We start from the raw sequence: 14,802 nt of genomic DNA, 5'->3' as shown, positions 1-14,802 counted from the left end.
CAAACCGCACGCCCCTCTGCGCGCCCCCGCGCGGCGCTGCCGCAAAGCGAGGCCGGGAAGATGGCGGCGCGCTGGGCGCAGGTCGCGGGTGAGGAGCGGGACGGGCGCGGCGCTGCCGGGGGGGCGTTCGCCTCAGGATGGGCCGCTGGGCTGATGAGAGCGATGGGGCAGCTCTCCCACGAGGAAAGGCTGAGAGAATTGGGGTTGCTCAGCCTGGACAAGAGAAGCTGCGGGTTGGCCTCATTGTGGCCTTCCAGTGCCTGCAGGGAGCCCACGGGGGAGCTGGAGAGAGATTTACAAAGACATGTAGTGACCGGACAAGAGGGAATGGGTTAAAACTGACAGAGAGTAGGTTTGGGTAGGATATTAGGAAGAATTTGTTTCCTGTGAGAATGGTGAGGCCCTGGCGCAGGTTGCCCAGAGAAGCTGTGGCTGCCCCAGCCCTGGGAGTGTCCACGGCCAGGTTGGACGGGGCTTGGAGCCACCTGAGATAGTGGAAGGTGTCGCTGTCCATGGTATGGGGTGGAACAAGGCGATGTTCAAGGTGCCTTCCAGCCCAGGCCGTTCTGGAATTCTGTGGTTGTGTGAATTCCTCGCTGACTGTTCCTCCCTTCCAGGCGCTGCTTTGGCGCGGGGGCTCCTCGGTTGGGCGCGGCCAGAGAGGTGAGTGTGGGGCTGCTGCCCTCCCTGCCCTGCCTGGGGTACCTGAGGCTCAGCCTTTTCTCTGCCTTCTCCTCCTGCCCCGGGGCTGGGGGAGCACTCTCTGCCCTGTGCTGTCTCTGTATTGAGAGGCTGTGCCATGACAGAGGTGTCTTCTCTCTCCTCACTCCCTTCTGTCAGGTATACAGATTTTCTCTGGTCACAGTGACACTGTGCCTGTGGCTCCCTCTGTGCTGTCCCCAGGCACTGCTTTTCTGTAGTTGCAGGATTTTCCCCTCAGTCTGGAGGAATCCCAGTGTTATCTGGGGGGGCAATGGTACTTCTGTATCCCTGACTTCAGAGGGAAGGCTGGTTTTGGTTCTCAAAGTGCAGAGCTTTGGGCTGTGCCAGACCCCATGGAGGTGAATTGCAGAGACCTGTGTCAACAAAGGAAGAACAAACAGGTTTATGTTGCCTGTGCTTTGGTTCCTTGCAGCTGGACAGAGTTACCTGCTCATTGTTTTGGTCAGTTGTAGTTCTGTGTCCCTCACTTGGTGCTTAAAGATGATTCCTTCCCCCACATGGTCAGGATTTTCTCTCCTGTGCCACTCACTCACCTCCATAATGTACTTTGTTTGTTTGTTGTTTGTCACAGTTTTCTTTTGTTTGCAATGTGTTTATGTCCTCTTTCTTTCTTGAAGTTATGATAGAGTTGCTCTTCAGATGAGAATGTCCTGCCTTCACACAGGGAATGTGAGATTCCTGAAGTTGTCAGATGTATTAATGTGTTCTCTGAGGCCAGGAAGGGAGTGGTCACTTCTTTCCTGCTCAAGTTGTTAAATTGCAGGATGATATTCTTGTGCTTATCAAAGAATTCCCTGTGTTAATCAATGGTATTCTGCCTGGTGGTGATGAATTGTTGCTTTCTTGAGTGACATTTTTAGGTATTAAACAACTAACCCAAAACTTAAAGGTGTTCAATGCCCTCTTGAAATCAGCATGTTCTGTTTGTCACCCATTTTTAAGATGCTTTGCACAGTTTGAGCACCCACATGAACCTGTTCAGGGCTTAGTAAAACTCATAATATTTGGGTTTGAACTCATCTGTTTCTTGCAGCTGGGAGTGGCTGCCCAGTGCTGCTTTATTTGGGCAGCAGGGGTCAAAATTATCTTGATTTTTTAGAATCTGAGGTGAGCAAACTGACTGAAGATCTTTGTTTTTCCTGCTGTCAGCTGTCTTATATTGACTTTATTGCATTTTGAAAGTAGTTTAGAGCATCTCTTCTTTCAGATTTCACAGTGTTTATAAACTTGCAATGCTCTGAAATAGCCTCCTGAAATGCTAGAAATTTTTACTGCCAAAAATGTTGTTGGTAAAAGTTAAATACTGGCAGGTCTTGGAAAAGATACGAACAGGTAACTGTGACTTTGTGTGATGATCCAGGGACACTGAATGTGGAGTCTCTTGCTGTACCAGTGTCACTGATGGTTCATGGTTGGCTTTATGAAGCCTGAGGCTTCTTGTTGAATTAAAAAGCCCTTCCAGCATGAACTATAAAGGACTTTAATAGTTTGAGTTTGGAAATAGAAAAATATGTCAATTCTCTTGATCAACGTGAGCAAGCTCACAATTTTCCAGCTAAACTGGGCAGGGAGAAAGAGCTCTTGTGTTCAGCAGCTGAGGCTGTGGTCTTGTCTTGCAGGTGGCTGCCATCCTGCAGCCTTTTCCCTCTGTCCTGCATCCACACAAGCACAACTCTGCAGAAAACTGGGAAGTGGGAGAAGAAGAACTGGATTGTTTACCCTCCGCAGCTGCCTGGGGAGCCCCGCAGACCAGCGGTAAGGGTGGACCTGGGAACGGCCTGACCTGAGTGTGTTTGGCAGGTTTTGAACAGAGTGTCAGTGGCTCAGGGACTGCACAAAGCACTAGTTTGATAACTTATTTGTTCATTCTTTCAGTATATTATTTTGTAACTGGGAAATTGCAGGTAAATGAGACCAGAAACAAGACTCTGAAATTGCACTTGAAGAGAGTGTTTTATATTTGATCACTGAAGGGACTAATCTCTGCTGCTTTTTCTGCAATTCAGCTTGGGAGGATTTTAGGTTAACTCTTCAGTATTTCCTCACTGTCAAGAACTGATATTTTTTAATTCCATTTTTGTTATTTTCTCCTTTGGGAATTAATGTGTTGTGGCCTCTGTTAGACACACTGCTCAGCAAAGTAAAGTGTTTGCATCTCAGAAGAGAAGAGACTTTTTGGGCATTTACTTTTTTTGGGCAGTGAGCATATATTGGTTGCCCCTGTGACCATCATGCCACAGGATATAGAAATCCCTGCTGTGTCCTGTGCTGACTGGTGCAATGTGTGTGAAAATGCAGCCATCGACCAAGTTGCTTATTGAATCAGTTTTTTACCTGTTTATGAGGAATGCCATCTCTTTCAAATTTGTATTGATGTTAAATTCTACTAGCTAGTGTTGGTCCCTGTCAGTAATAATGTTAAATGGGTCTTTGGAGGCAGCTCTTCATGCCAATCAAACTTGAAACCCTCTTCACTTCTGAAGTGCTAATTAAGTTCACTCTGATAATATTGTTTAGTTGCTCTCCCAGTAAGTTGACTTGACAGCAGAGCAATATTTTTAAGACTCAATGGGCATGTTAATCTTTGCTTCTAAAAGTGGGGAAGATGAGAAAAAAAGATGGTGAAAAATCTTCTGATTATCCTTTTCAAGGTCTTCTGTTATAAACTAATTGTCATAAAATTTTATTAGAGTTTTCTCTGTGCTAGCAATTTTTTTCTAGTGCTTTCAGTTTCAAACATCAAAGCTATGCCTGATCTGGTGTGCTCGTGGTACAGCAGAGAGACCCATACTTATTTTATTCCTAGTAAGAAAGTTGTGGAGCAGACATGGATGCTCCATTCTTGTTTTCACAGCAAAATTACTGATTCTATAATTTATTTTTTGCACCTAGGAAGTATATCACTGTCGGAGGGACATAAAATACAGCAAAGACAAGATGTGGTATCTGGCAAAACTGGTGAGCAAAGAGCACTTTGTGCTGTGTTTGTTAGAATGCAAAATTTACTTGCTGTATTGGCCTTAACAGCCTCGTTCAGTCACAGCCTGATCAGCATCTTCATCACTGAGTCCTCGGGATGAGCCTGGATCTGGACAGGGAACAGTTTGTGGTTTGGTTCAGCTGCTTTATCCCAAGATGCTCTCTCAGGTGTTCCCAGGATCATGCACAGATTGTGCACTGTGGAAGAATTTCCATGTTGGTTTCTGCCTAGTGCTAAATGGCAAGAGGAGTTTGGAATGACAGGAATGGGCTGGGTTTCCTTTTCAAAAAAAGAATTATTGAATGTTTTTTCAAGATTTATTTAATAACCAGCTCAGAATTTCTGTATGTAAGATTACATTGAAGAAATGGTGATGAAGGAAACTGAAGTATCTTTGGTTTCTATAATGGCAATATAACTTCAATAATGCCTTATGAATAAGGGAAGGGAAGTAGTTGTAATTGCAGAGGTTAATTTTAACACCTTGGTTGCAGATAAAAGGAATGTCCATTGACCAGGCTCTCGCTCAGTTGGAATTCAGTGACAAAAAGGGAGCAAAGGTGATCAAAGAGGTACGTGGTAATATTCTTTAACACTCCTGGTTTCAAGAAAACTTTAAAATCAATACCTGTCACCAGAAGTTTAGAGATGTTTCTGTGGGTCTTTATGTTTCATGTAAGCCTGTTGGGAACACATTCAAACAACATATTTTTGTTGCAGTCATGCAATGTTGTGATTTACTAATATGTTGGAGTCCCTTGTGCTGGCTGTTTTAATTTGTCATGATGATAAATTACATGTGGGTGCCGTCTGTAACAGTGCTTGGTATTAAGTTCATGGTAAATAATGCAGAATCCTGGTCTCTAATGGCTGTTGCCTCTATGTGCTTTGGTTCTTAAAACTGTAAGAGATGAGGGATATTATCAAGGAAAGGCACAAAAGTTTTTAATACACTGTAGTTGTTAGGACTCTCAAATTACTCATTTTCTTGCCCAAAACATTTGTTTCTGTCATCATTATGTCAAAGATGTGTCCTGGATGAGCTGAAAATGTTGAATGGTCAAAAGTACATTTTGCACACCTTGGAATTTGTTTCTAGTCTGTCTAATTAGACAAAAGTCCATGGATGAAAGGCTGACAAATGTTGGTGGGAACCATCTTTTCTACTCCCTTTCCTCCCCAAAAATGTAATAAAATTACCCTGAGGCTTTTTCAGTCTGTATGCAAGGAACATCCTTATGTAACAGATGTTTGTCTTTTAATAATTTTTATCACTATGAAATACTTTTTTCTATAACAGACTGAAACTTTCAATTTCTTCCATGTTATCAAGAGATAAGAAACAGCATTGCTTAAACTCCTACTCAGGTATTTCCATTTCTTTTTCTTTTGTGACAGGTTCTGTTAGAAGCACAGGATTTGGCTGTAAGGAAGCACAACGTGGAATTCAAATCAAATTTACATATAGGTACATTTTTTTAATTCAATGGAGAAAAATGTCATCCTACCCTAGGAAAAAATTTTATCCTTAATAAAGTTTTGCTTCCAATCAGCAGAAATGAATAGAGGACAGTTTCAGCTAAACTTATCTTTACCAAAACAGGTGAAGGTGCTTGCAGCACAGCTGAAGTTAGCAGTGGTTTTTGAGCCTTCAGCCATCACTTTTTTTGTAGTTGGTGCCTGACTGGTGGTGTTCTGGCACCTGCCAGATGCATCATTTTTAAGGTGCATCCATCTGAGAATGGAATTTCTGCTCCCTGTGTGAACAGAAGGTCCTGAAGAGGAAGATGCTTGACATCAATATGGAAGACTCAACAACAAGAAGCAAACTGTTACTACTTTTTAACGTTGCCAGTGAAGAGAGATGCTGGAAGCTTTGTCTGTGGTGGTACAGCAAGATTTGCAGGATCAGAATTAAAACTCCATCAGAAACTGTATAAAAGTACATGAATATTGACAGAAAACTTCTTAATAAAAAGACTTTGCTGTAGATGTTTACAGGATAAGCCTGGAATAACTACAGCACTTTTTGGCCTAGAAAAATGTAAGAGGAATGTTTAATTTTAGGTATTTTTAGGCTGAACATAAAAATTTTCCATTTTGTCTAATAAGGCATAAGTTTTACTAAACAGACCTTATAAGCTGAAAGTCACCTGGACTGTAGAACAGATTTGATTAGAATTCTTTGGAGCATTCCAGGTCTCTGCCATTAGAAGGTTCAGCTGCTATTGCAGGGCTGGATCTGGTAATGAAAATACCTGTGATTTATGCAGTAAAAGGAGAAAAGAGGGAAAATGAAGTCTGTAAGACTTCTACAGGAATTCATGAGATAAACCACTGAAAAGCAGTGATATTAACACCTCCTTCAGAAGAGCTGTGTAATCTAGTGTAGCTTCCTTTGGATTTGTCCTTTCCTACATATGTCTTTGCTTTCTGAATACACCTTTTTTGTGCTCCTGAGGGGTATTAATTCAGCTCACGGGTTCCACTCCTCTGCTCAGTGTAACAGAACAAAGATGGGGAGAGGATAACTTTCCAGAAGCAGTCACAAAAGTTACACTGGCAAGACAGGGGTTTCTATAGCAGCTGTGCAGGTGTTCATTCCTGACTGAACAGTCTTCTCTCCCCCTCCTTTTTCCTTCAGCTGAGTCCCTGACGGGCAGAGGCCGCTACATGAAGCGGATCCGTTACCACGCCAAGGGCAGGTTTGGCATCATGAAAATCGTCCGGTGCCACTACTTTGTGAAGCTGGTGGAAGGTCCTCCTCCTCCTCCAGAGCCACGAAGGACTGGCTTTGACCAGGCCAAGGAATACGTGCAGCAGCTGCGAAGCAGAACCCTTGTTCATACACTGTGACAAACTGTTGTGACTGTATAGGTATTTCTTGTTTGACAATGTAATTGTATAAAAGAATAATTAAAATAATGCTTTAGTTATGTCTTTGGTGCTCCTGGAGCTGGATGATGTGAAAATGATCATGGAGTTTGCTCTTTTTTATTTGTCAAGCCACAGGTATGGAAAAGTCTTAGAGCAGCAGATGTTACTTTTTCTGAGTTACTACCACAGCATTCAAGCTTGACCCTGGACTATCAAACCTGGAGTATATGGTGCTGTTATAAAGACTGTAAGGAACTGAAATTCACACAGGTGTCTCTGTTATGTATGGTGGGGTTTTTTATTGTAAAAATATGTGCTTGACAGTCATATGGCAAGATCAAGACTTGGACTAAAATTACTAGAATTTCATAAAAGTAGCTACAGCAGTGGAACAAAAAAAGTAACAATAATATTTGAGAATATCAGACATCAATTTATGGGTTATCTGGGATGTAATGCTCTCCTTGCAGTCATTATTGTGCCTCTTGGGCATTATGCCTGTGAGTGGGGAATAAAAAAAATCCTTTAAAGTTCGGGTTTTGGCAGCCAGTAGGTGGCAATGTTTAGTTTGTCAGAGAGGAAGCAGCAGCAAAAACTTAAGGGTGTTGAAACTCTTTTCAGGATTCTGCCCATGGCATTATTAGTCTGATAAGTGAATGGAGTTCAGGCTGTTTTCTGTGGAAACTCAATGTGGGTAACAGGCACAATATGGAGAAAACCTTGTTTTGGTGAAGAGTGAACTGATTGTTCTGCACTGTCTGGAAACAAATTGCCTTTGTAATGTTGAGGAAAGTAACATTCTGTGGATTTAAGATGAAATAGCTTTTTGTATATACAAATCAGGCTTTCAGTTCTCTGAAAACAATCCCATTTTTATCATTACGTTTTTGAAGAGAATAAGACTGAGGTCAGTAGAGGAATCTCATTTCACTTAGATGTTTAACTCCAAATGGCCAGGGTTCATGAACATCCTCATAAAAAGAGAATGAGCAGTTGCTTGTTCATGCAAATGTCTGATATTTAGACTTTTCCATTCTGGGAACATTAAAATGGGAGATAGATTGCTCACCTCATTTGGGTCTTTATACCACACCAAGTCATGGTAGCCTTTCTTACAGGTTTTACTTTGATCAGTACTTGAATGATGACAAAGGGCAGTTCCTATGAGGAAACAAATTATTGTTCTAACAAAGGTGGCATACAAGTGTTTCTGTTGGCTACCAAAGAAAGGGTCTCATGATGTTAAAGAGGATTAGGGGATGATGGAGTTACACAAGAAGTACAATCAGAGCTCAGTCCTGTTTGCAGTCTGGTTTTCTGCAGTGCACTTTCAGACACATTACTTGCTGTAAAGCCACGATTTAGTAACTTGTCTGAAAGGTGTGTTCTGATAAAACTCTCTATCTCTGTAGTCCCTGATGTGTGTTTGAAGAACTGTTTCTGTTGTACTGTGATAAACAGCTGTGCTGGGCTCTGCCAGCTACCCTTAAACTCTTCTGTCATACTGAATCTCTTACAAGTTGTAGCAAACTTGAATTTAATCTTTTTGGGAATCACTGTCGTGGGAGAAGACTAAAGAATTTCAAAATGTTTCAGATTTAATAAGCGCTCACATACATTACACTTAGATACATCTAAATATCTAAAACCTGGCTTCTAGGTGTTTTATTCCAGTATCTATTTCTCCTGCATGCTGTAGATTTTGCTTTGAATCCCTTTTAGACCTCTAGAGAAGGATACATCCTTAGTGATACCATTGCTCTGGTTGTGCTTCTGCAGACAGGGAGAGAAGTGGGAATGTGACTGATGTCTTTTCCAGCTTCTTATGGTGCAGCAGATGGCCCTGAAACTCTTTTAAACAAACAGACCTGGGCTTTAAAAAATTTCAGTCAAAAAGGATGGGTTCTGCTTGTCATTCTTGTTTCCTTCCTTAAGATAGTAAGTGGGAAAACTCCTATTTGATGTGCTTTTAGTATTCTTATTCCTTAGTAGCCTTTTTGTCCATCTTAAAGATGCATAACCCAGAGTGGATCTTTATGGTGTTAACTAAGGAAGCTCCACAGGTGTGTCTGTAACAGGAGTGATGGGAGGTGAAAGGTTGAGCTGGCTTGGTCAGTGCCTTTCCCTGGTGGGATGGTGAGAGTGAAGTGGTTTCTGTGGTAGGTGCATCAAAACCCTGGTATGGGAACCTGCCTGAACCTTTTCCAATTCATCAAGATGTAGTGATAAAGCCTTATACTGGCAAGTTCTGTATACACATAAAACTTGAGGGGTTTGATTCTACTGTACTTTCTTGGTAATTAGTACATCTGCACTTCAGTTTCGTATCTGATATGGATTCAGACACAGAATTCCATGCTAACTGCAACAAGGCTTTACTACTGTGACCTCTGATAAAAGGGTTCTTAAATGAGCTGTCACCAGAAGGGAGGGAGAGGCTCTGAGGCATCTGCTTGGTGCTGATTTCATGAGTAACATCTGGGGGCACTGTAAACTCACCACTTGTGTGTGTATGTGCTGATGGTACAGAAACGAGAAGGAGCAAGTACACGTGAAGGTGCAGTGAGGCTTCAGGGAAACCTGAAGTGAGCAGAACTGTGAGCTGTGCTCAGCAAAGTGAGATTTAATTGAGAAAAACTTCCAAACCTGCTGTTGGGCTTGTTCATAAACACTTTAAAGTATCCAGTGAGAAAGCAGAAGTACTTTTGTTAGGCAGCCTAATGTCTTTTTGGATGTGTGTGGTTTGTTTGGTGTTTTTTCTTTTTAAAACTCCTGGGCACTTACTGAGGAGGTGGTTCATCAAAGACAAAATAAGGAAAGGCTATTAATATAGTTACAAAGTTCATCAGCCTTTTAAAACATATAGGCTAAAGAAGAGTGTGATAGACAATGACTGGACTGTTGGGTACCTGTGGTTCTGGTCAGGTCTGTACTGGAATTGCTGTGGCAAGTGGACTGCATTGGGGTGCAGGTGGTACCTGGACACTGAAAGGTGTATTCTGCCCAGTGCTCCAGCAGTGTTGCTGTACCTGGAATGAACCTAACTTGTCGAAGGTCATGCAGTGCAAATCTTGTGAGTTCCTGATGCACAAACAGGAGTTGTGTCACAGTACTGCTGCTCCCTCATCGTGGAGTTGTGTGGGAAATCAGTCACTGGAGGAAAGAACAATACGAATTGCTGCTTTCTGCCAGTCCCTGTGACAATCCACTGCTAGGATGCTGGGAAGTCATTTGCAACCAGAATTCTCCTTTAAACAGAAATAAAGTTACTCCTAATGTCCTCAATGAACCACGGAAACAGTGTGACATCCTCAGTACCGGAGCTACAGTCCTGCTGGAAAGGCCCCTAGTTCAGGCTCTTCAAAGAACAAGCCTTTTTGCTGAATGACATCTATCCACTGCAATCTATCCAGCAGCACTTGAGCCATGTAATTTTAAATAATTAAAAACTAAATAAAGTAAGAGACTGTAATAGCAGAAATAATCACAGAAGCTGCTGTTTGCTGGAGCCTTATCCAGGGAAAATAACTTCAAAGGAGGGGAAAGTTTCGGGAACTGTCTTTGAATACTTACACTGAAGTAAGGAGCAAGATATCTTTTGGGAATATCAGCAAATGCAGAGCTCATTTTGTATTTGCTCTGTAACATCACTCGTGTTTCAGGGAAGTTGTTCTCAGGTATGGAGGGCAGGCTGCCATTGAAGGGAACGAGCCAAGGAGAGTGTAACTTTACCATGGGCAAATTAGACATTCAACTCAGAGTATTAGCTGAGGAAATTAATCTGAAGGTATGTAATACACTTGAACAGAGGATTCTTGAAAAGGAGGACAAAACGTGGGGCAGAGCATGTGAATAACCACTGCATCTCTGGGTGCTGCTTCGGTGCTTTGCACAGTAGTGCAGCCATCACGTTGTGTGTGGTAAAGTGAACTTGTCACAGAAGAAACTAGATTGACTCGCTCTTTTTTTCTCAAAAAAATAATGGAAGTGGAGGCTGAAACTGTATTTTTATTCATATGCTATGTTTATTTTAAATTAGCTCAGAGTTGGGATCTTTGTCAACACTGCATCAAGTCACCTGTGTCTCTAACAATAGGAGAGGTCCAGTCACCCCTGGCCTGATGTAGTGCTACGCTTGTCTCCCTGTGAAAACTTGCCAAGCTCATCCTGAGCTTCCCAAGCTCTGTTGTCCTTGTCCTTTGTTCTGCTCCCTGGTGCTACTGAAAAGTGGTTAACCCTATCACATTGTAACTCCCTGTTGCTGTCAGATCGCCCTGCTAACCACCTTTTTGGCAAGATGAACAAGCCCAGCTTTAGCCTTCATAAATCTTGTCTTCCAGCCCTTGTGCTGCCCCCTCTGCAGTTTTCCCAACCCTGTTGCACTGCAGAACCTAAAGCCAAACTCAGGTTCAGGTGCAGCTTCAACAGCACTGATGAGAAGGAGATAACTTTCATTGGTCATCTGGCCACACTTTTAGTGGAGCCAAGGATGCAGTTTGCAGTCTGATGAGAACGTGTTGTGGTCTCCCATTCAGCCTGATCCTGCAAGTCCCAGGTCTGTGTTAGGTTGCTCATCAGAATTGCAGTAAGGACCTGCAACACCTGTATTCCAGCTCTCAGTGCTTTTTTGTTTACACTAATGGGGACTACTTTACTGCTAGGAAATCGTTCTGCTGTGTGAGTGACAATTTTTTTCCTAATAGAAAAGTTGCAAAACAGTTTTCTGGCTTCTGTTATTAATCAAACTCTGATGCCAGCAAAGAGTGGAGTGCATTTGTACATAGTGTTGTGGTGAACTCTATCCATGTGTGCAGCTAATAAGCAATGTCTACAACTCTCCTATTGATTATCACCTTCAGAACAAGACAAACATAGGTCCTTACTGTACACTGGCCATGTAAATTAAAACTTTATTTAAATGAAAACAGTGGACTGTGAAATGCACTGCACTGGGCCAGGAAAGGATTGCTTTTCAAAACAAGCTCCTCTGGATTCCCCCAATTTCTTGCCTTCTTTTTTCCCAACTTAAGATTCCCAATAGTGCATTAAGATGAACTCAGTGGTTAGTAAATTTTCCCCTGTGTAGTTTACAAGCTCAAGGTTATGGACTAGAACAAGTACTGTCATGCTATAAATCAGGTGTAATGGAACAGCTTGAGAGAGTGCACAGGAATCCTTCCCCTCACACAGTGTGTGTCCAAAAACTCTGAAACTGGAACTGGCACAAGACCAGAAACCCCCACAAATGGCTGATTAAATAATTAATAATAAGCCTCGTGCTGTTACTGTCTCTTCTGGAGTCTGAATTTCCTGAATCATTCACCTTGCTGTACTGGAAAATTCTTAAAAGGGCTGCAAATTGGAAAAGGCAGATATTTTCACCAGAAAGGGGGTGTAGCTGAACCCCACTGTGGTGCAAAATAGGGGTGGGACATCTGCCTTGTGGTAGTTCTTCCAGCAACTAAATGCTGTTTTTCAGTGTGCTGTGTGCTAACTTCCATAGCTTTAGATTTCAGCTATTCGATATTCTGATTCTCATCAAAGGCTTAAAAAGTCCTTTTCTGTTTCTTTCAGGCCTGAAGTGTGACTGAACACTGGATGGTCTAAAGAAGAACCTGCCTGCAGAGGTGGGGGAAGGCTGTGCTGAGTTAGCAGCCCTACTGTGCTTGGGTTTTTACTGGGGTTACTGTTGAGGCTGAAGGCTGCCTGGGGGGTTCCTATTCTGTCAGCTCAGAGCACAGGCTGGGGCAACAGTCTGTGCTGTAACAGGGTTGCCCAAGCTGGAGCCTGTAATGTGGTTCTTGTGAGAAAAGACACTCTGGGAATAGTGAACCTTGAGCTGGAAAGGCTCAATCACCAGGGATGACTTCTGGAAACAAATTGCTTCTAGTAGTGGACAGCATATCCATGCATTGCTCCAGCTGTGTTTTGTCTGCCCTGTCCATGTGAACTGGGGAAACCACCCAGGATCCCTGTTGTAGTAACTTCTTAAATGACACTGATGCCCTGAGTGTGCCCAGGGCCTTAGGGAAATGCAGAAATGTGGTTGCAGGCAGGTGAATGAGGGAAGGCAAACAGCATCTTCTTGATGAAGGCATATCTAGAGAAATCTGAGTGTGAAACAACCACAACTGAGGTGCCCTTAGGAGGGAAAGGTGGATTCCAAAGTCAGCAAAGGGAAGGGGCAAAATTATTTGAAACATGAATTTACCTCAGGCTGACTGGAGCCAAGAATAAGGGTCAGAAGTCTGGTGCAGTTACACCACTTTTGCCTGTAAAAGTCAGTGAAAATTTCTGAGATCAAGGGAATACCAACTGAACTATTGGCTAAGTAGCCAGAAATGTCTGAGTTTGTCTCTAGTATGTCACACTTCAAAGCAGAGATTCCTGGCTGTCCTCATCACGTCCGAGGTGTTTGAAAGATACTCTTCATTTTTCTTTTGCTCTTATTATCTGTCTCTTTAGGGGGCCTGTGCTCACTGCTTCTGTGGGGATGGATGCTTGGAAAGCAATTATTGTTCATCTTCTCCATCTGTTCTGATGCTGGATACGCCTGTCTTTTTGAAGACTTTCAGAGTCTGTGCTGGGAATGCATTTCTCTTCCCAGTGTTGAGAGATTTGTATTTTTAATGGGTATTTGTTTTATCTATCACATGCTAGATTTATTCACTTGATAATCTCTCAGGAACGCAGGCAATCTTCTCATGTCCTGATGTACCATGCAGGGATTTTATTAATTTAACAGCTTGGCTTTGGGCTCAGATAGCCATTGGAGGTAAATCCTGCAGTGTGCTGAGTGTGCTCGCCACCACCAGAACCAAGAGCAGCAGTGACTTGCAGGGAGCAAAGGATTGTGTTCTTAGAAGCTTTCTTTACACATATAGTATATTAATAAGTTACTGTGTTGTGTATGTCTTTCTTGCCTAGACCATACCTTTCTTTAATATGATTTCTCATTGATAAGTGGGACTTCTTGATGGAATTTTCACAATGACTACCTGTGCTCAGTTAACCACTTTTGGGTCTCTTAGGAGTTCTTTTTTATGTCCATCTTCTTTGATACAAAACAAAAGCATCCATCCTTCTTCAAGGTGTGTTTTGTTAGTTGGAAACTGAGGGGGGAAAGCAAACCAAAATACTTTCATGTAATGACATTTCTACCCCACTCCAGCACAGTCCTGGAGCAAACTTGGTATCATTGTGCCTGAACATAAGATATTAACATTTCTTTCTATCTACAGCAGGGAAAAACACCAGGTCATTTTTTGTTCTCTGACCCAGAAGCTTCAAACTTATTACTCACTTTAAAAAAAATATTTAATTCAGATCCTTTATCAGGCAGCATCCTATCTTCATTTTTCAGAAACAGGTCTTAGATGTTATATCTGGTCCTGATAGTAATCATGAGGGGGCCAAAATTCTAGGTTTCAGAAGGAGCTAATAATAAATCTTTCAGATACCATTCTGGGAAAGCAGGGGGATAGGGTTGATGACCCAGGGGTTCATCATATACTGACAAGGTGAAATGCAACAGCAGCCCCTGCAGCTGACAGTTCCTTGGCACAGCTGTGACTTTGGCAAGTCAACACTCGTGGCACTGACAGCGTAAACATTTTGTGGCAACTGTGCAAAGCAGGCAGCCAATTATTTTACTAATGATTGCTTCTCACTGCTCTCCTCCTCCTTCATCTGCCCTACAGAGGAAAACTTTCTCCCCTGTACTCTGTCCTTTTGGATAATGGCAATAATGGTTTCTTTCTGTAAAAATGCTGTGCTAACACTGCAATAGCCTGTGCGGTCTGGGACTTGGCTGTGTAATTATGGTCCTTCCCTAAGCTCCCTTGTTTTCCAGCCATTCTTTGTAGGTCCTGTCTGTGACTGTGGTAACTGTAGCAGGGGTAGTGTGAGCACCTGCATCCCCAGTGATTCCTCTGCAGTTCAACTGCTTCCTGTTAACCCAAGTTATCCTTTCCAGAGGTGTCTACAATCCTCCTTATGAGATGCTCAGCGAGGGCTTTGCATAAGTGGGTGGTGACCTTCTGCTGCCTTGTTGGCACAGCTGATCCTGGTTGACTCCAGTACTTTCAGCTGCAGAACCTGAAATTTTGTGTGCCCATTCCATTCTCAGAGTAGTCAGGCCCATGGGGAAGCTGAGGGCTGTAAAAGTGTCTATACACAAAAACAAAGGAAGAAAATGTTTGGTACAATATGTGAGTATACCA

At 42.6% G+C, this 14,802-nt stretch overlaps 1 protein-coding gene across 1 annotated transcript; it reads left to right on the top strand.

Moving 5' to 3' along the window:
- The first annotated feature begins 40 nt into the window (after positions 1-40).
- On the top strand, positions 41-6,643 carry MRPL22 (mitochondrial ribosomal protein L22). Its single transcript, XM_071570507.1, has 7 exons — positions 41-88; positions 618-663; positions 2,343-2,478; positions 3,616-3,681; positions 4,198-4,275; positions 5,102-5,171; positions 6,348-6,643. Exons 1-7 carry the CDS (start codon positions 61-63, stop codon positions 6,557-6,559), a joined length of 636 nt encoding a protein of 211 aa, XP_071426608.1. The 5' UTR covers positions 41-60; the 3' UTR covers positions 6,560-6,643.
- The last annotated feature ends 8,159 nt before the right edge of the window (positions 6,644-14,802 follow it).

This window comes from Pithys albifrons, chromosome 15 (assembly GCF_047495875.1).
Source record: "Pithys albifrons albifrons isolate INPA30051 chromosome 15, PitAlb_v1, whole genome shotgun sequence".
NCBI lineage: Eukaryota > Metazoa > Chordata > Aves > Passeriformes > Thamnophilidae > Pithys > Pithys albifrons.
The sequence above is the reverse complement of the archived record's forward strand: the minus strand, read 5'-3'. Positions and strand labels throughout refer to the sequence as shown.